The sequence below is a fragment of the Jaculus jaculus genome, chromosome 19 (assembly GCF_020740685.1).
Source record: "Jaculus jaculus isolate mJacJac1 chromosome 19, mJacJac1.mat.Y.cur, whole genome shotgun sequence".
In the NCBI taxonomy this organism is placed as follows: domain Eukaryota; kingdom Metazoa; phylum Chordata; class Mammalia; order Rodentia; family Dipodidae; genus Jaculus; species Jaculus jaculus.
The window spans coordinates 26,880,923-26,905,372 of record NC_059120.1 but is presented as its reverse complement, the minus strand read 5'-3'; the positions used below and the strand labels follow the sequence as shown (position 1 = coordinate 26,905,372).

The window sequence follows — 24,450 nt, the reverse complement described above, 5'->3', positions numbered from 1 at the left end:
GTACAATGTATATATACAACCAGTTAAGTTAGATCAATTCAAAGTATCCAAAATTCAATATTTTAAATTCTGGCAGCATTTCACATTTTTGTTTCATACCAGTTTAATAAAAGCAATCAATAAATTTTTGAGCATTGGAAATATTAATGTAAATTCTGTAATTTTCTAAAATCCTGCATACACATGTGTAACTTATGCATAGATACATGAATTATTAATCTGTATCATTATTTTTGTTTCTCAAATTAACTGTTTTATAAGTTAAACATGTGTTACCAAAAATATAAGATGCCAAAAGATTCAAATGTATGCATATATATCTAAAACTTTAGTACTATAAAGTATGTTCTTTAAATTTATCCTGTCATATAAAATTTCTGGGTTTAGTATAGAATTACTTTAAGAATTCTAGGAAAATTGTTAAAGTAATTTGAGAAAATTCAGCTTTATTTTAATTTTGAAAAATCAGTAATGCTGGCATATTTACCAGATAGTAAAAACATATATGAAATTTAAATTTCATATGAATATGTGTGTTTGATTTAATATTGCCCCAAAGACTTGATGAAAATTTCCAGAACTTATCTCTAAATAAAGATATGTATGTGTTTATATACATTGGTTTATATCATATGTGTGTATTACTTAAAGATCTACTTTAAAAGTTTTGTTACAATTTTGGGTCTTTTATCATTATCCTTGTTGCTTGTCCATTTTATTAAATGCTAACTTATTTTGAACTAGATAATTATTGTATGTTTCATTAAGACTTAAAACTTTATTGATTTTCTCTTTTGAATTTTAAGTGGTTTAGATTTGAGATAATTTTATAGAATTAATTTTTATTCTATAAGATCTGGGCAGTTTTGCTAGGTTTTCGTAGCTCTTGTTTTCTTTTCGTCTATTTTGAAAAAAAATTGCTAAAATGGATTTCTGTAGCAGCTGTATCATCAGGCAGTTTGAGTTTGTTGTTGTGGAATTCAACTGTCGATTTTGATGAGTCCTACCCAATTAAAGGGGTGTGCAGATTTTTCATGAGTCCATAATCAATATCCTCAATTATACTTTTACATAATTGCTCAAATGTAATTTGCTCAGATTGTTGTTGGATTCATGAAATGTTTTAATATGTTGCAGGATTGTGAGAAGCTGGAGAATAATTTTGATGACATCAAGCACACGACTCTTGGTGAGCGAGGAGCTCTCCGAGAAGCAATGAGGTAAGTCTGGGTCACCATAGCAACAGTCACAGATGTGGTAAAGAAAAAGTCATTCTTCATTATTGGGGGAACAAATGAGTTCATTGCCACCATTCAGCTCTGTTCTCTAAGGTATTAATTTGTCAGTGGAGAGACTTCCCTTGAGGCTGTACTTTGGTTTTGAAGCTGCATAAATGTTAAGCCTCAGTGCACAGTAAAAAATGTAAATGTTTAATTTGTTACTTAAAATGCTTAAGGGTGTCTTGTTTTATATTTATACTAAACTGTGTGATTGAATGAAAATATTGTTCATCTTAATTCTGCCTGTGTGTAAAAAATAAACACTGTACAATGGTGGCTTAACTGACTAGTATTTCCACCTAATTAATATTTAATTTAAAGAGGAGTATTTAAAATTTCATCTTTTGTTAGAGTATATAGGATTATGTTATAGCATTTTTAATGTTATTTACATTTTCACACTATTACAAAGCATATAATTAACTTCTTTTCCAATATTGTGGACTGTATTGAACTGGATGTTTTATTCTTTTCACTTCCTAACATTACTACTTTTTAATTTCTCTGAAATCACTCCAGACTTGATGCATTTAATGACATAAAGTGAAGGATTCTTTAAATTATTTGATCAGAATCAGGAAAGATACTCTTCCTACAAATTAAAAATCTCATAAGTAATAATCAACCTCAGAACAAAAACACCACCACAAAACTCTCAAACAATACTTGTTCTAAAGTTCTGAGCCTGAACCTGTGAGTGGCTTAGTTTTTAACTTTTGTGCAAAAATAATAGTTTTAGCATGAATATATATATATAATTTTCATTTTGCCTTATGAGACTAAAATTAATTTTCAAAATAAAATTTATCTAAATTCTCGTTTTTTTGGTCTTAGGTTAAAATATAAAGATGAAATGAAAGAAAAGATAAATATGAACCTTCCAAGTGGCTTAGATACAGTTTTGTTATTGCTTGCACACAGTTACCATATACTTTAGTTTAGAAGCTGCTCTCATTTAGTAACCTCCCTTTTACCATACAAGCAGCAGGAGAAAGTAATTAGATTTAATAGAAGCTGCCCTCATTTTGAAGCCACTTCTATTTAAAACCACAGGGGGAGGTAATTAAATTGAATGGAAACAGTAGCTTCTACACAAAGACACATGGTACTTCTGTAGAAATGATTATGATGTCACAAAAAGAGGAATAATATATTACTAGCACTGAGAAACTACCAGCTGGAGCAAGGGACCCTATTTTATTGTTAATGTCTTTACTAATGAAAAAGATGGAGAAATAAAACTGAGTATACAATAGAGAATTTGTGTCTATGTAAAATGTAATCAGACATTGTTAGAAATTTTAAATAATTGAAAATAGCTTTAAATTAAAGATAAGGCATAAACTATATCATGGAGATGTCTCATAAAAAATGGTTTGTCCTTTCATCAATATATTCTTTAATTTTTGCATAAAACCACTATACTGTTATTAATTGAAGATGTAATTTTCATAATACTTATAATATTAAGCCTGAGTACTTTGAATGCATACTGTAAGATTTATTGAGAAAACAATTAGTTTTGTAATTTGATATCTAGTCATTTTGAAACGAGCGCATAGATGAATAGGAAGACTTCTTTAAAAGGACACCAACTCTTGTGCTTTGAATCTTTAGCAGTACAGTATTACCACTAACCTTTGGTGGGTCATCAAGTACTCTGACAGAAATCTGTCATTCTTTTAGGAAACCATGTGGGTCTCTCTGATCAAAAGTTCACTGTGTGGGCTGGAGAGATGGCTTAGCGGTTAAGCGCTTGCCTGTGAAGCCTAAGGACCCCAGTTCGAGGCTTGGTTCCCCAGGTCCCACGTTAGCCAGATGCACAAGGGGGCGCACGCGTCTGGAGTTCGTTTGCAGTGGCTGGAAGCCCTGGCGCGCCCATTCTATCTCTCTCCCTCTATCTGTCTTTCTCCCTGTGTCTGTCGCTCTCAAATAAATAAATAAAAAATGAACAAAAGAAAAATATTAAAAAAAAATAAAAATAAAAAAAAGTTCGCTGTGGATGATAGCCACCTGCTGGTACAGGGAGTTATAGGCCAGTGTCCATGAATAGAAGGAAGAAAAAGATAAGTAATATAACACAGTTAGAGAGAGAGAGACAGAGAGAGAGCAAGAGAGATAGAGAGACAGAGAAAGAGACAGAAAGAGAGAGAGGGAAGCTGTAGAAGATTAAGGTCAGTCTTCATTGTACACTCTCCAGTGCCTTGTGACTCAGGTGTTCCCTCTAAGGGCCTGATGAAGGTTCAACTATTTCATCTGCCTTTTAGGATATAGAATTTTATGGTACCATTGCCATTTGGGTCTAGATTTGTGTTCCCCACTCCCATCCTTTCCCTCCCCTCCCACCCCACTCACCCTAGTGTCTGGTCTTCAAAATGCTTACTGGATATGTTGGCATCTTGGGTAGATTCAGGCTAGGTGCTGTAGATGAGTGAGACTAGTTGGCAATTATATTTCTGTGACTGGGTAAGTTCACTGAGAATGATCTGTTCAACCATTTTTCTTCAAATTTCATTGTGTCATTTTGTCTTACTGCTGAACTGAAGAGCAACAATAGAAAAAAAGTGCAAAGGGGTTGTGTGGAATGTGAGTGGATGCCAATGAGGGAAATATAATGGATCAAAGCACATGTAATCAATGTAGGAAATTTGTCATCAAGAAAAATACACATTGAATTATAGGAGAACTGCACATGAAGAGATTATGAAACCCTGTCAAGCTTAGTGATACATGCCATTTTAAATTTTTATTTATTGATGTATTTTTATTTGAGACACAAGAAAAGAGGGGAGAGGGAGAGAATGGGTGCAGCAGGGCCTTTTGCTACTGCAAACAAACCCCAGACACATGTACCACCTTGCGCATCTGGCTTACATGGGATCTGGAGAATTGAACCTGGGTCCTTAGGCTTCACAGGCAAGTGCCTTAACTGTTAAGCCATCTCTCCAGCTCACATGCCATTTTAGAACATAGATATCATGCTTTTAGATAAATGTAGGAAGTTGGAATGACTGCCAACAGCTTCATTTATTAGCAAAGGGCTGATTTCAGACGTCTTGCTGTAACTGATAACATATTTTACAGGCATGGGAAGATTGGTCACTGCTTAAAGATGCTTTGTTTCAAAGCCAGAAGACCCAAATTCAATTCTTCAACACCTCCCTGCTCCTCCAAAAGAAAGCCAGATGCAAATGACACATAGTTCTTTGTTTCTAAGAAAGTGGAGTCAGGAAAATCCAAAGCTCACAGGCCATCTGGTCTGACATTTATTTTTTATTTTATTTATTTATTTTTTTTGTGCAACAGCAGAAGATCCAGTTTCAAAGAAAGGGGAGTACAGACACTTTGAAACTATATGCTGACTTCTGAATATGCCCCCTCCCACACACGTAATTTAAAAAGAAAACAAAACTTATTACATAGGTCAGTTCTATAGAGTCTAGCTTTCTGCACTAAAGAACTTAAATTATTTCAAGGAATTGTGGTTGAGGAATGAATGATCAATTACAAAACAAAGCTGCAATATAATCTTGTAGAGTTGGAGTACTAAAAATACAAGTATATGGATTGGAAGCACCCTTCATCTGTTTACTGAATATTAATTGAGTTCCTATAATGTCTTAGTCAAGATTATAGATATGAATGATAGAACCTATCCACTCTATGAGCTGAGAAATGACAGGAGAATCAGCAGTTGACTTAGGGACCCAGAGGCCAATGACTTCTTCTCCCTGGTCTCACATACTGCACAGCGTGTGGATTGACACAGCACAGATGGGCAATGGAAGCATTTGCTTCTCTCCCCAGTTCATCTCTTCAAAAGCCCTTGGGTGATTTCAGGTCCCTCCACTGAGCATGGACAGTGAGAAGAGCTGAATCTGGAGACTGGCCCTGTGACTTCTTTGCTGGGGCATTTCCCCAGTAGGTTCTTCCTTGCTTATCAAGCTTCTCCTAGACGTATGATTTTAAAAGAGAGGAGATGATTCTTTTCTTGTCCCACTCCCTGGGAACTTACCTAGTCTCTCTAACTGGCCTGTCTTTGCTGTGTTCTTCACTCTATTCCTTTGTTGGTGTTCACATTTGTGAGTCACCCTGAAGGTCTCCCATGCTTTCCCAGATACTCTCAGCCTATTCTCAGCACAGGGCCAGCCATCTTGTTGGGAATACACTTACTAAATATTAAATTAGTAAAATAACTAAACAGGAAAGAGAAAAAGAGGACTAATGAAAACCATTTTATTTTCAGACAAACTTGAGATAGTCAAGCCAATCCATGTGTCATATATTCAGTGGTCAGAGGGAAAATATAATTCTTCAATTCAGGAGAAATGATAAACACTGGTGTGTCCCTGAGGCATAGTATTTTTACATCTGTAGCCACAGGAAAGCAGTGAACTCTAAGAGTAGTCCACCAAATCAGATGGAAGGAAAAGCTCAATACAATACTTAATAGTATGCTATACTTATAAAAACATCTGTAAGAAAAAAGTCAAACCAAAGTTTGGAATTTTTAATTGCAATTAGTCATCTCTAACAGAATAAGCCTGGGCTGTAATATTGATCCCTCAGAAGCAGTGGACTCAGTGGAATGGGGGATTTCTGTGGACAGTTCAGAGACTCGTGTTGACAACAGAACAAGGCTGCCCATAACTCTCTGGGACACTAGAAATGTGCTGTGTCTATTACACTCAGAATGAGACTCACCAGCCACAGTGGCCACAGAGCTGAAATGCTGCCAATTTAACTGAAAATTTTAAGTAACCTTAAAATAACTTTACTGTAAAGAAGTCATGTGATATGTATGGTTTAGATGGCACTTCCCTTGAGGAGGGACTTTGCATTGCTCAAAGTGACATGGGGTCACCTTTCAGTGATGGAGTTCCCATCGCTGAATAGACTATGCAAGGGTAAATCACAGTCCACATAGCATACATATGTATGCACTTTCTTTCTTAGAAAGATGTTAGTAAAAATTATAGTCAGAACACAGTAATAGGTGTAAAACCTATTATCATATGTGATTTCAAATGGAAGAGACAAAGTGATATGTTGTCTGTTGTAGATACCTTCATGTTGCTGGACAAACATCTAACCAGATGAGGTGTATGGGAGGAAAGGGTGTATGTATTTCAGGCTTGCAGAATCCAGGAGAAATACTATCAATGGCAAAAGAAGCTGGCTCACTTCCATAGATCACAGCAGAGAACCACAACAAAACAGCCAGGAACACCAACAGCCAGAGTTCAAAACTGCTCTGACCACAGCTAGGGGCTATAGTACAAGATCTTCACCCAGTAACACATCCTCCCTCAGGAATTTGCCTGCTGGAGATTCAAGTTGAAAACTTAATAAAAATTATCTCAGGATATGGGGGTTATATATTCATGTCAAATTGCCACAATCTCTAAACAGTTATATATACAAATATATATATACATATATATATTTATGTGTGTATATATACACATATATATATGTATATGTATCAGTTTATGTATATATGTAGAAAGACTGAGGATCAAGAATAAAAACACCTTATGATATATGAGACAGAGGCTATAGCTCATTAAAAGAGTAGTTGTCTAGTACATGAGAGATCTAAAAAATCTAAAAATACAATTAAAAATTAAAAAGTAAAAGAATTGATTATAAATCAGGAAATCCATGAGCCTTTCGTTGCATTGTTTATAACCAGATAGTGACTATAATTGATAATAATATATAATTTCTAAAAAGTCATGGAACCATGGAAATTATGGTAAATCTGAATCTTTTCTTAAATTTTGGACTATAACCATGATCAAATTGAATAGAATTCAATTGTCTACTACTCAGTAAATAAAGAAAATATAGAAGTGAAGATTTTATGTGCACATGTATATCATATATACACAAACAACATATGTGTTTGTATGAGTGTATTTGTGTGTGTGTATAAATGGAGGCATTTACTTCTCTCTGAGCACTGAAATGATCTTAACATGGTGGTTTTATGACACATTCTCCATGTGTTATACAATTAATTGGAAATACCAAAACACAGGCTGGGTGAGGCCACCTTGTCTTGGGATAGGTGTGGCCAGGGTACAACTCCCCAAGATCCATTAAGAGCTGTCATGATCCTGCCTTGTTTAACTAACTGCCTGTGATGGATCCCCCACATTGTTCTCCACCTGGTCTCTATCTCCTCTCAATTTCCACTTGAATGGGGAGTTCTGCAGGATGCTGAAGACCACACTATACAACAAGGTCATGTTCTGTCTCTCTTCCATAAAATCCAAATCATACAAAGTAAGAAAGATGTTTTCACCGTATGTATATATGTATGTATCTAAGCTAAACTAAAAAGAAGTATTTGCTCTTAAAAATTACATGTAACTTAATTTTTTTCTTTCTGAATATGTAGCATACAGAGAAAGGAATGTGCAAAGAAAATACAGGTTTTACAGCCTAAGTGAGGGGTATTTAAATATTCTTATAACAACTTTATTTCTACACATTCTATGATTAGACTATAATAATACTAATTGGAAAATGAAATAAAATTTGAAAAAATGAACACAATATGGAATAAATACTAATACAGCAGTAAGCATCAGATTTGATTCTGCAAATTTAATATTTTTAAATTTACTTTTTAGTAAAAAAGAGGCTCCAAACCTCACAGGATTGATATAAGGAATAAAGACATTACAAGATAATTTATAATTTATGAAAATTACTGAGAATAAGACAAAATGTTACATTTGTGTACATCATTTTATTAATGGTGTATAGTACTGACAGTTTTCTTATGAGATTGACAGGGAAATTTCTTCATAGTCTTTGCATATAAAATACCAAGGGAGGGGTATTTGTGAGATACTTGTATCTCCTTGCTCCATGTATGTGGAAAGTTTTGTACAGAAGATTTTTGAAAATTGTGACTATAAACACAAGCATCATCCCTCGGTCAAACCTCTGGTCTAGAGCATGGTGATGAATTTAGAGGTAGACTTCTTCCCTTCATCATATTTCCTGTTTGTCTGATTCCACTCTCTTATCCCTCAGAGTTAATTTGATTTCTGTACTGTACTGTTTGGTTAGTGCCTTATCCCTGTAATGAAGTCTATATATCAGGAGGACAGGTAGGGCCCTTTCACACATTGTGTTCACTGTGGGTTCCAGAGCAGTCAGAGGCCATGGATATGTGGTTACAGATTTATTGAAATGCTAGGCATTTTGAACAGAATAACTTGAAAAATGTAGATATTAAATAATGGAAAAGTATATAGAGAGTATAATACTTTTCACTAAGGAAAAAAGTAAAATGCTTTGAGAATTTTTTTGGCAGTGACTGAAGTAATGAAATGACATGAAAATTAATTAGATTGATGGGTGTGTATCTATAGTAAGAATACAGATTGAAGATATACATTACCAGTTTGGGTAGAGATGTAATTTGAAAATCCACTGATTCAGTGAATTCTGCTACTTTGGAACCCTTAGCTTATAGAGAGCTAACAGAACATAATAAATCTGGAATGTGGTCGTCCCCCCCCCCCCATTTTTTTGTATTCATCACGTGTTGAGGATTTCGTCACTAGGTGGTGATGTTGGGTTGCACAATTTCTGTTGGCTGGCTCTTTTTCTGGTGGGTGTAATAGTATTTGAAGGTGCATTATAAACTCAGCCATAGATGCAAAGTTAAAAGCACAACCATGTCAAGTTAGAAAATAGTTTTTAATGGGCTGGAGAGATGGCTTAGCAGTTAAAGTGCTTGCCTGCTAAGGTTCGATTCTCCAGGTCTCATATAAACCAGATGCACAAGGTTTCTCATGTGTCTGGAGTTTATTTGCAGTAGCTAGAGGCCCTGATGCACACATACTCACTCTCTCCTTCTCTCGCTCTCTCCCTGTCTCAAATTTAAAAGAAAAATAAAAACAAAGTAGTTTTAAGATGTAAATATTATTTGAGTCAAAAATTAAAGTTGCTGAGATATACTGGATTTTTTTTTTAACTTTTGACGAGAGACTTTTAGAGATGGGAGAAATATAAATCACAATCTAAACATTTTAAGAAAGATTATTGCCCATGGAAAGAATCCAAGAAAGAGGGACAGATTATTGAGATTTGCAAACCTCCACTGTCTAGATGTACTACTAGATGTACATCTTTCATTTTTCTTCTGTTAGTGTTTATTGGGAATGAGGCCAATTGCCATCTGATGTAAGGGTTATTACAATATATATTCATATCCAATATAATTTAAAATCATTATTATATCCCTTGCTCTGAACAATGTTTAAGCTATACTGTTATTATTTTAATTTATACTTTTACATGAATTGGAGCAAAGGGTTACATTTTGTTATCTGAATAGGTTTAAAAGGTAAAAAATATTAACTTTGTGGTACTTCTTTTAGGATTGGGAAATAGACGTTTAACTGTGTGTGTATATGTTAGTATAAGTAAACTGTTTACAAATCATACATATGGGGCAGAACAAATGGCTTAATGGGTAAACTATTTGCTATACAAACATGAGAACAGGAATTTTGGGCCAACAGCACATGTATAAGCTTCCCAGGTCTTGGGAGACAATGAGATACAGTACCCAGGCCAAGCTGGCTAGCAAGTCTGCAAAAATGGTAAGCTTTGGGTTCAACAAGAGGTGTTGCCTCAGAAAAAACAAAGTGGACAGTAGAGAGAAAGATTCTCAATGTCAGTTTCTGGTCTCCACAGGCATGTACACACACATGCACATGCACCAGTATATATGCCCCCCCCCACACACATGAAAACATACATATACTCACACATGCACACACACACACATATGCAAAAACTATGCATTCTCAGCAACAGTTTCTCTGTATTATTTACAGATTTGGTATCAACTGGTATATTTAAATTTCAAATAATATTAATATAGCATCATATACACTACTTTAAAATTTAGTTAAAATTTCAATGTGAAGAATATTGATTGAATAATTACTAATTATAAGTTTTGTGAGATACCAGCATAAATGGTTCCAGTGTAGGTTAATTCATTTATTCATATTCATTGATCAAAGAATTAGTGCCTACTGTGTACTTAGAAATACTTAATTAATGGCATTATTTATAAAAGAAAATCACTATGGAAAATGTCATTTTGTGACTAATTAGATACATTTGGAATGATAAAGCCACAGAAAAGACCGTATGGGCCACTGGCATTTACAGTGTTTACTTGAAGAACCACCATGGCCAACAACAACAAGGGTAGGAAGCACTCCCTAGGTCCCTGTACAGGTAAGAAACACAATCACCTTGTGTCAAAGCTCTGAGTATCAATGTCTAGAAAGGAAAGCATGCAGCTTTTGTTTTACCACTAAAGGAGTGGCAATTTACATTGTTACTTTTGTAAGCTGATTATTTGAGATACTGACTTTGAGAGGCTAATAGCTAAAATTATTTAGGAGATAAAAAATGGTACTGTGAGGATTAGCTCTAATTTTAAGTATCTGTAATTGGAGTGGCACATTATGATTTTAATGTTTTGATAATCTTGTTAACAAGCTGGTATACATATACAATCATATTTTAGTGTAGTTTCAGAGCTTAAGTAAACCATAAAGTAAATTGCTTTTGAATCAGGCTTTACAAGTGGAAAATTAGTGGTTTCCATGTTTTGAATATGTATTTTGTAATTATATTTAGTGTTTTATACAACTTAAAGAGAATAATAGGATAGATTTATAGATAACAGATTATTGTTTATATGCATGTTGACTTTTTTACCCATTTTAATCAGTTTAGGTATATTTTACAATGTGCTAAAATATAATAGCTAATTCTATTATTTTCTACAAGTGCTTTCTTAAGGAATTTATGTGGTGATACTCTTGTGTCACGTCTGCCTCGACCAGCAAGGAAGACACAACCACCAGTTCTTCTTACAGCATTTTATTCAGGCAACTTCAAGCCTCATCTCCCCCGAGCCTCGGGCGGGGATTCCTTATAAGCCCACTCACTTGCGCACTCACTCCGCCCAATCACTCCAGGCCATGCAACCCTCCAGACAAGCATCAGAAACCAATGAGCGGCAGAGATGGCAAACTCCTCCAAATATGGACTTGTTTGTCCCAAGCACTGAACTTCCGTCAGGCGCCATCTTTAGGGCTTGGCCAGGGGTATTCTCCCCATAGGCCTTGGCCATGTGAGCCGAGGGGCTCCCCACAGCTCCCCCTTATTTATTATTTTAAGATGCACCGCTAATACACAACGGGTGAAGGTAGAGGTCTGATCCCTGGTGTGCAAGTACCCTTTTCCCAGGGGAAGGAATATGAGTACAACCTTCATGCAATCAGACATGCCTCCCAGAGAGTCGCCCAACTGCTCGTAGGCAACCCCCTGTGCAGTGCTTTGCCTCGCACCCCGAGTGTGATGAATACTTAGGAAGCCACTATTTAAGGGCAGCAAGCCAAATCTGGGGAGACTGTCCTTCTTCTATTGCAGCAAAGGCCTGAGCTATCATGGCAGAGGTGCGGGCCTGTGCCCTTTTGAGGCGACAAACACACCACATGCACACCATGCAAACTAATATCAGCATTCCCCCCAGGGCTCCTATGCCCGCCCACTCCTTTAGATGATTCACTGCAGCGGAGATCCATGTCGTCAGCCCAGTTGCCAGAGAAAGATCCACTCGAGTAGAAAAACCTTGAGACCAGCTTCCCTGAAATTGGGAGGATAAGAGCCTGGACAGATTAGCTGATGTGTAACATCCATCTGCTATAATTGTAATGGAAGTAACCCTCTGGGATTGATACCAAATGAGGGGAGATTTTAATAATCTATAATTGTAACACTTGATAGGCTGGGTTTTTGTCACTTTATAGAACACAACCAGATGCAATTTTAAAAAGGTCTTAAGAGAATGTTTAGGATAATGATTATCTATTTTTCCATCAAAGCAACAACTTAAAATGGCCCAAGCATCTATAGTTGCAGTTAAGACTCTGACTTGATAACTGTCATAAGGCACAATACGAGTCTGTGGCATGAACCCAAAATGTTGTAGACACTGGCGGAGTCCTTCAATAGCAAGAACAGCCACAGCCATGGGGATATGCTCCACTGTTTTTCCAGGAGAGCTTTTAGGATGTATCTACAACAGAGGACCTGCTGCCATAATACATCTGTGGGCTGTTCTACTGTTTGCAAGATGCAAAGATCTACAGGTGTTCCTTCTATTACTCTATGTAATTGGGCAGTAGAAATCTCTTCATTAACAACATTAATAGCTTTTCAGGCATCTTCTGTGAGGATTCTAGGTGAATTTAAAGCTGTATCTCCCTCTAATATTTTGAATAGTGGCTTTAAGACATAATTAGGGATTTTTAAATATGGACGAATCCAATTTATAAATGTTCCATGATCTCTAGCAAAATCTAAATCTCTTCCTAGTTTTTCCCAACTGGTCACTGTCAAGTTTCCCGACACGGCAAACCAGGGGGTTGCTGTATCACATTCCTTATCACATTCCTTCAAGAAACGTTGCAGGGTGGCTCTACTCAATTCCAACCCTAAATAGCCTCTAATTTTCCAGAGGACCTTCCCCAAACCCTGGGGTTGTTTCTAGCGCCTGCTTCCTGGCATCCTAAATAGCCTCTAATTTTCCTGAGGACCTTCCCCAAACCCTGGGGTTGTTTCTAGCGCCTGCCTCCTGGCATCCTAAATAGCCTCTAATTTTCCTGAGGACCTTCCCCAAACCCTGGGGTTGTAAACCCAACTTACCGGGGACTTACCCTGCGCACACCCCTGACTGTTGTAAGTTCTGAACTCTTCGGTGGGGGAGTCGGGTTCCCGTACGGGACACCACTTGTCGCGTCCGCCTCGACCAGCAAGGAAGACACAACCACCAGTTCTTCTTACAGCAGTTTATTCAGGCAACTTCAAGCTTCATCTCCCCCGAGCCTTGGGCGGGGATTCCTTATAAGCGCACTCACTCTAGCACTCACTCCGCCCAATCACTCCAGGCCACGCAACCCCTCCAGACGATTATCAGAAACCAATGAGCGGCAGAGATGGCAAACTCCTCCAAATATGGACTTCTTTGTCCCAAGCACTGAACTTCCGTCAGGCACCATCTTTAGGGCTTGGCCAGGGGTACTCTCCCCATAGGCCTTGGCCATGTGGGCCGAGTGGCTCCCCACACTCTTGTTTCTCATATATAATCATGTTACTTTTAATAGAAAGTTAAAAATTTTACCCAATATTTTATATTATTGTGATGTATATAAATTCCCATCAACTATTAATTTTTATGTTTACTTTATTTTTGAGGTTGGACATAAAAGATCTCATTCAGACAAGTAGTTAAGATATCTAATGAGTTAGATTTACTTTTTTTTTTTTAACACAGTGCTTTATATGACACGATAAGGTAATCTGAGATCCTAAAATAGAAATAAGCAAACAATTTTATGAAAAAGACCATGTAGCAGATATTTCAGCTTTCTGATTCTTTTTGTACCAATACAGTGCAAAGACTCTATGGAAAACATTTGAATAGATTTGTGTGAAGGTGCTGTAATAAAATTCCCTTTACAAAAGTGGCCTTCTGGGTTATATCCATGGCTTGTAGCAAACTGCTCACAGCTTGGGAATAACTGACAATTATCTCAGCAAAAAATAAATAAATAAATAAATAAATTACATATATATATATATATACATATATATATATATATGCAAAGACTTGTGAATAACATATTAAGAATTCATGATTGTCAATAATAGATTATACTAAATTATTATGAAGTACATTGTAGTGGTTTGAATGCAAAATGTCTCCACATAATCTCATGTGTTTTTCTTTTTTTTAAAATTATTTTGGTTTTTCGAGGTAGGGTCTCACTGTAGCCCAGGCTGACCTGGATAGTCTCAGGGTGGCCTCGAACTCGTGGTGATCCTCCTACCTCTGCCTCCCGAGTGCTGGGATTAAAGGCGTGTGCCACCATGCCCGGCTCATGTGTTTTTGATTAAACCTCATACCTAATCAACAGCTGTTGCAGCCTTTGGAAGGTGGAGTCTTGCTGGAGGAGGTGTGTCACGGGAGGGCAAGGCTGTGAGGGTTTAGAGTCTAGTTCAGCTTGCCAGTGCTGGAGAGCATACTTTTGCTGCATCCTCCATGCTGGTATGTGATGAAGGGAGCCAGCTACCTGCTTGTACCATCCTTTCCTCACCATGATCAAACATCTGTAAGCCAGGAATCAAACAAACAAACAAAGAAACAAAAACAAAACTCCCACCTTTCCTCATATAAATTTCACTGATTAGGTGTTTTTGTTCCAGCAATAAGAAGAAAATTGCTTCTCTCATCTAAAGTTACTATTAATCATGACTAAATCCTGGCTTATGTGTCATAATTTTCCCATTTCTGGGATGCTCCATGAATAGAAAAAATTACATTTCAAAGATTATTCATTCAAGGAAATAAGCACACTTAAGTTCTTAAGAACTAATGAATCTGCCTTATAAAACTATCAATATTCAACCAAGTTGAAGGTATCAATGTCCTTAAATTAATAAGTGCAACTTTTATATCTGATACTTATGGTTTAGATTTTGTAGGAAAAATGATCATTGAGAATCCACTTATGTTATACTACTGATATTGTTGGCAATAACATTGGTAGAATATATTCTGTGGTTCTTTGTCTTAAATAATTTAAATTTTGTTCCTATTGGTTACAAAAGACAGACTTTCATGCAAAAAATATAACTGAATACTTATTTAATAATCAAGTGAATAATGAACACATATTTTCTTTATAGTCCACAAATAATGTTTTGATTTTGAGGATAAAACAAGATGGCATTTTGAAAACTATGATCTCTTTTATAAAAATATTTTTATCTATTTATTGGCTAGCACAGAGTGATAGAGGGAATGGGTGTGCCAGATCCTCTTTCCATTGGAAACAAGCTCCAAATGCATGTGCCACTTCATGCATCTGGTTTTACATGAGTGGATAATGAGGAATTGTACCCTGGCTAGAAGGATTTGCAAGCAAGTGCCTTTATATGCTAAGTCATCTCCCCAGCCCTAATCTTTTATTAAAATCTCTTGATGTGCAAGGTATTATTTGGTTACATTTTGTCTTATTTAAAATTGATTTTACTTTCAATGGCTTTTTATTATAATGTCTGGAAGAGCCTTGTTCTTCTCAAAAGCCACTTGTTATGGAATCTTACTTTCTCCAACCTTTACAAAAATTCCATTTTTTTCTTGTAATTGTTGCCTCTCCTCTAACACAAAATTTTATCTTTTTGGCAGTTATCCCCATTTACAAATATTTATGATTATATATACTGTAGTTTTAAAAAATAAGTAAAACCTTCCTTCACTTTCCCATTTTTTCTGTTATGGATTAATTTTTGTCATTTTGAGATATGTTCTTACACTGTAGCCCATACTGGCCTGAATTATATAGGAATCTGCCTGCCTGAGATTTCAAGTGCTGGGATTACAGGTTTTAGCTACCATGCAAAAGTATCTCTACCCTTTTTCTCATCACTTTTAAAACAAATCCTAAATAGAGAATTGACAATAAGTGCTTTCCATTTTCAAACTTTCTTCCCACCCCTTAATCCATTACACTCCAGGGAGTAGATCTTCTGCAAAATCCCTTAGCTTCTAGTGACAATCCTTTTGTTACAAAGATTCCTCTCCTTCCTAAACTATACTTATACTACATTCTTTTATGGCCTTCCTTCGTTGGGTACTTTTTGCACTCCCTCACCTTTTAACCTCCCTTCTCAGTCTCTTAAGTGCTGGTATTAGATAGGCCTTTGCACTTCAATACCACTTTCTGCTCTTACCTGCCTGCCTCCCATCTTCTCCTACCTAACTGGTCCTTAGCTTACTATTTAAATATCTACTGCCTCAGCTCTCATCCATGCTTCACTGCCTCCGATGTCTCCCTTCCATTTAATAAGTCCAAACACCTGGATAACTTGTATATTTAATGGATAATTGAAACTTATCTTCCTATATTTCTTCTTCAGATATCAAAACTAGTTTCTAAATTTATCCACTGAACCATCTCCCCAGCCTTATACTTCTTACTTTTCTTTTATTAATGCTCAGTTCTCCTAATATTTTCTAAAACAGCTAAAATGTTCTTCTGAACTTTAGTCTTATAGTCATCTCCCATTTAAGGCCCATTAGTTTGACTGAAGAAGAGGAAAAATACTAGTAGTATTGTATTCAGAAATCTTCTGTAACATCAACTTTTAATGAAAATTGGTGATTGTCATGGAACCACATAGAGTCCTATAAGTGGATAGCCATGCTAATGCTTACAAAACAATTATCTTGCTTGTATTTTCCTTTATCTTCAGGAGATTTTAGAATAATTGTTTTCCCTCTTATATATGGGAAAATGATTTATAGTAAGGTTAAATTATGCACTGGCATTATATCCATCATTGTCACATTCTTTTCTTCATATTTCATTTTTTCCTTCATTGCCTTAAATGTTATCTATTATGTGAGAGAATGTGGCTTGAGACATTTCTTACATAGAAATAAGAATTTGCTTTTATTTAAGCATCTTTGATATAAAAGATGTTTAGTGAAATCATACTTGTTATACTTTATAGTGGAATAAGTATACAATATACAATTTGTATATACAGTAAAAAAGTGCTAACGTGATTCATAATTAAAGAAAAATGATGCCATGTGAGTAAAATTCATTTAAAAATTTGGGTAGCTAGTTTGAGTCATTTGCTATAATCACAATCTGACAGTTGTTCTTTGAGGTGAGTCATTCTCTTAAAATGAAAGTCTGCCATTATTTGATAGTAAAACAAGAGTTTTCTAGTAATTTATATGCAATCAAGATAATATGCTGCTCAAGTTAAATTTTATGAGAACTGATAGCTTTTTTCAGTACTTACATCATTATATCTATCTAGATGGGTTATGTCAAATATATTTGTCACACATATATTTATAAACGCTAGCTATCCAGAAACGTATTGAAACTATAACAATATTAACATACACTCTGTAAACTATGTGAGCATTTTAGGAATTTGTAGACACATTTAAAGTATTACCTGCCTCTGGTTATTTACATGATTTTTACATGAGCCTTTTGGAAAGTGTTTGGATGGAATTATTTTATGGGAAAAATATTTCCAGTCATAAGCATGCACTTACTAATTTCATAATCATGAGTGAATTGTAAAAGTAAACCAGTAAGGAAGAAGCGGTAGACAATGCTGATAATCTGAAAATAGTTACCAATTAAATGATTGTAAAATAAAGAAGGTATAATGAAAGTGACATACACTTGTAATATTGGCACTCAGGAGTCTGAGGAAAGAGGATCCTTGATTCAAAGCTAACTTGTACTACAAAAAGAGACCTTCTCTTACAAAGCAAACATACAAAAAACAAGCAATAAAAATGATTCAGCTGTCTTGATTTTTATAATAAGTTCCTTTTACATCTAGTGATTGTCTAATCTTCTTTGTTAATTTTCAAATATGTATATATCAAATTTCATTTATAATTTTAATTATTTTTAGAGTCAATGACTTCTGCCTCGTCGTGGTTGGAAATTAAAAGGTTTTAGAGCTTGTAGGGACTGTTTGCAGTTAAGAATTATCATGTACTTTTTAGATGAACTGAAATTTGCCCTAGAGTATGAAATCATAGAGAAAAAAAGTAATGTAGGTTTCTAACATGGTTATCATTTTTTTAATGAGTATGTATGTGTTGGGATAAAACTAAAATATTTCTTATAGCATAATTTATTGAATTTTAAGGAGGAAGTTATATTTCATGGGTAGTAGGCTCAGATTTCTATGACATATCTAAAGATTTGACCAAGAAAGAGGGCTGTATAATTATCTTAACATATTTATTCTTGTTAGTAATGCTTGTGATAGTGAACACTAATAGAATTTTCACCTAAAATATGACTCAAGTACCATAGGTAAAAGGCCATTGAAAACCTAATAGTATTGAAAGCTTGTGGAGAAAATTACTTTTACCTTTTTTATCTTTTTAAATATTTACTGTGTTATTCACATATATGCAGAGCACAAGTAGGCTTTGGGGATACAATTATAACCAGATATTCGTGAACTTTATCCTCCTGGTCTAATAATAGAGGTAGACAGTTGTGAACCAATCGCACAAATGCATGCAAAGTTATAATAGCTAATTATTTGAAGAATTGTTTGAAATTATTTGGAGGGGTTGAAGTATTGCTAGTGATGTAAATTGCCAGAAGATTTGACAGAGCTGCCAGTCCCTGAGAATGAATTGAGCTGAGGTATGCAAGATGGCTAAGCATCCATAGGTTGAGACAAGAGGGAAGGCATGGTGATGGTCAGTATGGCTGGAGAGCAGACAGAATCCTTAGGTGAGGCATGATATAGGCAAGACTAAGCTTGGCAAAATGTGTTACATTGAGGAGATTGCAAAAAACAAAGTTTGTTTGCATCCAAATAGAAGAGGGAGTTGTCGGAAAGAAGCAGATGTTCTGTGGAGGAAGCACAGAGGAGAAGCAGTGAAAGAGGATCTTGGAAGGGGATTATGGTAAGGGTTATTGTATATACAAATGAAGGTTTTCTGATGGCCAGGACGGTATGAGGGGATAGAAAATAAAAGTCATGGGAAGGAAAGACAGCTTAAAGCATTTGCCTGCAGAGCCAAAGAACCTAAGTTTGAGTCCCCAGGACCCATGTAAGCCACAAAGAGTTCATTTGCAACATCTTCAGGGCTTGGCACCCAATTTCTCTCTTAAATAAATAAATAAATAAATAATTAACAAAATGTTAAAAAAGAAAAGTCAAAGATGACCTCTTTCCAAATGAATGAATAAGCTTGGCAGTGAGTCACAGATCTGTAATCTCAGCATCTGCAGGTTGTGGTCATTCTAAGATTCACAATGATATCAAGAAAGAAAGAAAAGGAACGAAGAGATGGAAAGTGAAGTATACAATGCAAGACTATCAAAGACCTAGCCTGTGTGTTCAGGATGCCAGCCTTTTTGGGGCCTGTGCCCTTCAGGCTGAATGTGGTGAGAACCAAGGAAGACCACAATTCATTAACAAGACAAGTATAGACAGCTTGCTCCCTGGCAGGAGAAGAAACACACCCAACACAGCAGCGAGAGCCCAGGTGGAACCACACAGGAACTGGCTTGATGAGCATGAGTGCTGCTTCCACAGTGAGTCTTACAACCTGCACAAGGTAATGGAGATGGACACCAAGGTATTCAAAATGCTCTAAAGTAGAAAGCTCAAAGCTTCTGTGAGCTCAACAGTAAAGTAGATGTAAAGCATGCCACCAGACTCAGGAAATTTTGTGGAAGAAGACTGGAAAGAATGTAAGAGCCACAGGGTGGAAGACAATGGCAAGAGACACTGCCTGCCCCAACAGTGACTGACTGTTACTCTCCCAACTAATAACCCACAACCCCATGGTGAATACAAGCAATCCTGCTAAGGGCGGTCCTCAGTGGAGTGGAGCAGGGAGGAGGGAAGTGATGGCTCCAACACATGAGGCCTCCCTATAGTTTCTACCTAATTAAAAAAGCCCCAGATAACAGGGTTAGCTACTTGCCCTTCATTAACATTTTTTTAAATTTAATTTATTAGTTTTCTTTTCAGTAAATACAGGCAGTTTGGTACCATTATTTAGGCTCATCTGTGATCATTAACATTTTTGACATAACACCCCCAAGTTACGGATTACTGTCCTGACCATGCTACATCAAACATTTACTAAGAAGGAAGATACTCAATGAATAATAAAAGAAAACAGTGCCTAAGGATTAAAGTCTTTGAAAATCAGTTTCATGGCAGTGGGAATAAAATTTAGAAGAAATCTATCAAAAATGTTACAGAGAAGTAGTTGCTTCACATGCTCACTGAAATATTCATTATTTAAGTGAGCATAAAAGTGTGTTTTTTTTAAATGACAGTTGCTTTCTTTACCTTCTCTTGCTCTTCTTCCACTCAGCCCCTCTTTTCTTGTTCCTCCCTCTTTTACTTTACTTTTTTTTTTTTTATTTTTTTCTGTTAACTCCTAACAGTTTCATTCCATTCTCCACTTCTTTCATTGTCTTGTTTTCTGTCTATACTTTAGTAGTTTTTATTTACATAGCCTTTTCTGTGTTCAATGGAAAAGAGGTGGGTTGTCTTCATTTCCAGTTTCATACCACCTTTCTCCATGCCGGTGATCACCAAGTTTTGTGGATCTCCTTACCCCACCTTAAATAAGCTCTTAGGAACTTCAGCTTGCTTTCTCTTCCTTTCTAAACTCTCTTTTTCTTTCTTTTTTTCTTTTTTCTTTCTGTTTTAAAGTTGAATTTCCTTTCTGTGTCTATGTTAACATAGGTTTTGTTATTGGAGAATATGTTCTACTTTAACATAATTGATAAATTCACAGGAAATGAAAGATCTATATGCTTTTTAATTACTTATATCATTCAAAGAAAAATATTTTACTGCCATGGTTCCTTTCTCTCTAAAATATTTCATTCCTGCATATATTCATAGTTATGATGAGTTTGTCTACTTGTTTTTGACCATTTGTCTCCTAAGCTTCTATCATCTACTTTATTTGCTCTGTTGAGACCCCCCCCCAATGAAAATCTTTAAGATAATTCAAACTCCACATCAAAATACCATATTTCATTTGATTTATCTTCTAGTTAGTTTTACATTCTTAGTGATTTCATTTACCTCAGTCCTTGGGACTGACCATAATTTTCTGTAAACCTAATTTTTCTACTTACAGTTCATTACAGTAAGTCAACATATGCTTGTTTTCAACAAAGCAGTTTATGAAGTTCCATATTGACAGTCATCTTTATCACTAAACCATAGTAATATAGATTGTCCCATGAAATATAAAAGGAAAAGCTCACTGCTGTTGTGAGAATTAGTTATTAATTATTCTTGTTGAATAAGATATAATTAAGGACATGGTCCTCTCAGTTTAATGTTCAAGTATAGTTTAAAAATTCCTAGGACAGAAAGCTAGACTAGTTTTAATTGAGCTCTTTATCTGAAGGACTAACCTTTCCTAAAGTATCTGTTTTATAGATAAAATATGGGAACTGTTATCTTTCACTTTCTTTGATTCTTCCCTCTTCTCAGGAGAGAGTTCTGTGCCATTAAATATGTTTCACATGGGTGAACAAAACAAAATGACTTGTTTTTAGTGTCAGAAGATGAATATCTGAGAGATTCTAAAAGGGTAAATTCGGAGATACTTGGTGAATTATGTCTAATTAAAGTTTGATGACACTTTTTTCTAACTAAATCCTGAGAATTCATAAGTGAGTTTCAGCATGCTATATAGTATGGGACAAGTCACCTAATTGTCCTGAATTCCTTCTAGGTTTTTACTGTTGTATTCTCAAGTGTGTATTGATGAAATTCTCCATACCCATCTCATTTCTTAAATACATCTACATTGATGAAAATTAGGGTTAATAAAAAACAAACAATTTAATTTTTTGTCCTTAATGTGAGAAGACATTACTCACCAGAAATCAAACTTCTTTGTTGTCAGCCATCTTATTCACAAAGCTCCACCAATTTCAAAACTATTTAAGTTTATTAAGGTATTCACAAAATAATTCCTGTGAAAATTATTTTCACTTTACAAGTTATAATATATAAAATCTAGATGCATATGAGATTAAGTTTCTAAGTATTTTTGTAAAATACACTTTAAACTTCTTGATAAATATACCATTTTCATAAAAGTTATTTATTTTCCTAAAAGGACATAGAGCATATGGCAACATTAAACATCATAGAATACAATCATAAATCAAAAATTTTTGAAATTAAATTTACAATGTTATTATATTGTAGAAAACTGATTTTTGACCATGTTATATTTAATCTAAATAAGATTAAATTAACTTTCTGTCCTTAGAATAACAAAGTGCATATATTTTTAAATTGAATAAGACATTTTAAAAATGGTCCCTTTTTTAGTTTAGAAGGGTGCTCCTATATTTCTATTGTCAAAGTATATGAAAATCATGTCATTAGTTGCAATTTTCATTATAAGTGGTCTTAAAACACCTCTTTAATGTTCTTACATTTTTTTCCTATTTATTTATTTATTTATTTTTGGTTTTTCAAGGTAGGGTCTCAGCTGAGGCTGACCTGGAGTTCACTAGGTAGTCTTAGGGTGGCCTTGAACTCATGGCGATTCTACTACCTCTACCTCCCAAGTGCTGGGATTAAAGGCATGCACCACCACACCTGGCCTTGTTTCTTTATTTTTAATCCTTGACACTAACTCTTATGCTGTATATAAAAGAGGAGCCTGAAAGGACAAGATTACTATAGTAAATAAGTGATATATTAGAAAGAGTATTTCCTATAGGGTAGTCCAATTACAAAATAGTAAAATGGGAACAAAGCACAATAAACTTTTTATTCTATTTGTTTCAGTAAGTTTAGCACAGCGGGAATTGTGGCATTTCTTCTGGCTGGTGCATCACATCTGCAATTTGAAATGTAACTGCAAATGGGAATTACTTTAAAGACATAATATGTAAGCTACTAACCTTAGCCATATAAATGAGATAATTACATGGCATTTAATATATTTAATTTAGTTTTATTATAATAATTTCATACCTTTGGTTTGAGAAGATAATATGTTCATTGGAAAATATTAATAAACTTGTGTGTGGAAGGCTTGTAAAAGCTACATTTTGAATCATCTAAATGTTGCTGTGGTCTGCATTGGTTCTGATAGGCTTTGTTCACTTGCCTGTACCTGGTGAGCCAGTACAGGTTAGTGTGAGGGCAGGAGAACAAATGTTATGAATGTCAGTTATACATCAAACAGAATTAGAAGGATGCTTGGAAAGATAATTTGAAATTATTTCAGGATCACACTTTGGACTATAGCATAGGGACCATTCATTATCTAGATTTGTGAAATTTAACTTTAAATATTTTAAAAAATATTTTTATTTGTTTATTTGTTTGTGAGTTGGGAAAGGGAGAGTGTGAGGGAGAGGAAGAGAAAGAGAAAGAGATACAATGGCTATAACAAGGTCTCCTGCTATTGCAAATGGACTCTAGAGGTATGTGCCATTTTGTGCTTCTGGCTTCATATAAGTACTGAGGAATTATACCTGGGCTGGCATGCTTGACAAGCAAGCACTTTTTTTGTTGTTTATTTTTATTTTATTTATTTGAGAGTGACAGACAGAGAAAGAGGCAGAGAGAGAGAGGAGAGTGGGCGTGCCAGGGCTTCTAGCCACTGCAAACGAACTCCAGATGTATGCACCCCCTTGTGCAACTGTCTTACGTGGGTCCTGGGGAATTGAGCCTTGAACCGGGGTCCTTAGGCTTCACAGGCAAGCGCTTAACCACTAAGCCATCTCTCCAGTCCACAAGCAAGCACTTTTAACTGCTGAGCCATCTCTTCAGCCCAAACTCTTCTTATTTTTAAAGGCAGAAGCCTATGTTTAAGAAATATCAACAAAATAAGAATAAGAAGGCTTCAATGTTCACCTCAAAAAGGATTGGATCCCCATAACTTTTTCATATATATATATATATTATATATATTATATATCATATATTATATATATATATAAAATAGATGTAAAATATATAATATATACATTATATTTATGACTAATTTTATGTCCATATGACCACAAAGTAGAAGAGAGACTACCTAGGGAAATTATAGAGATCAGAGCAGGGATAATGGAGAACAAAAAGGGCATGGGGTTGAATACAATCAAAGTATATGATATACTTGGGTCAAAATTTCTATAAAAGTAATTACTGAAGATACACTAAAAATAAATAAGAATAAGATCTCTGAAATGACATGTCACAGACAGCAAGTCTTGAAAGGGTCCAGTGATGAGTCTCAGGAACAGAAATACCTCAGCAGTGGGTCTGAAGTAACAGGACCATGGTTCTTTGAGAAGTAGATACTAATTATGACCAACTGGATCCTTGGTTTTTGAGTATAAGTTTGAAGATTGTGCTGGAGAATATTTGACTGAATCTTTGAAACACACCTGGCAATGGTTGGGATTGTCATGTGTTGTACAGGCTGTGAATGTGGAGATTGAAAAAGTGTTATGTCCTCTGACATCCTGAGGTGCTTCTT

General features: G+C 35.3%; 1 protein-coding gene across 2 annotated transcripts in view; it reads left to right on the top strand.

The window, feature by feature from the left end:
• Dpyd (dihydropyrimidine dehydrogenase) overlaps positions 1-24,450 on the top strand; it is a 1,202,971-nt gene that overhangs the window by 284,120 nt on the left and 894,401 nt on the right. For both annotated transcript variants that reach the window (XM_045137960.1, XM_045137961.1), the window contains one exon: positions 1,138-1,220. In XM_045137960.1, coding sequence (XP_044993895.1) covers positions 1,138-1,220 — 83 coding nt within the window. The remainder of the gene's footprint in view (positions 1-1,137; positions 1,221-24,450) is intronic.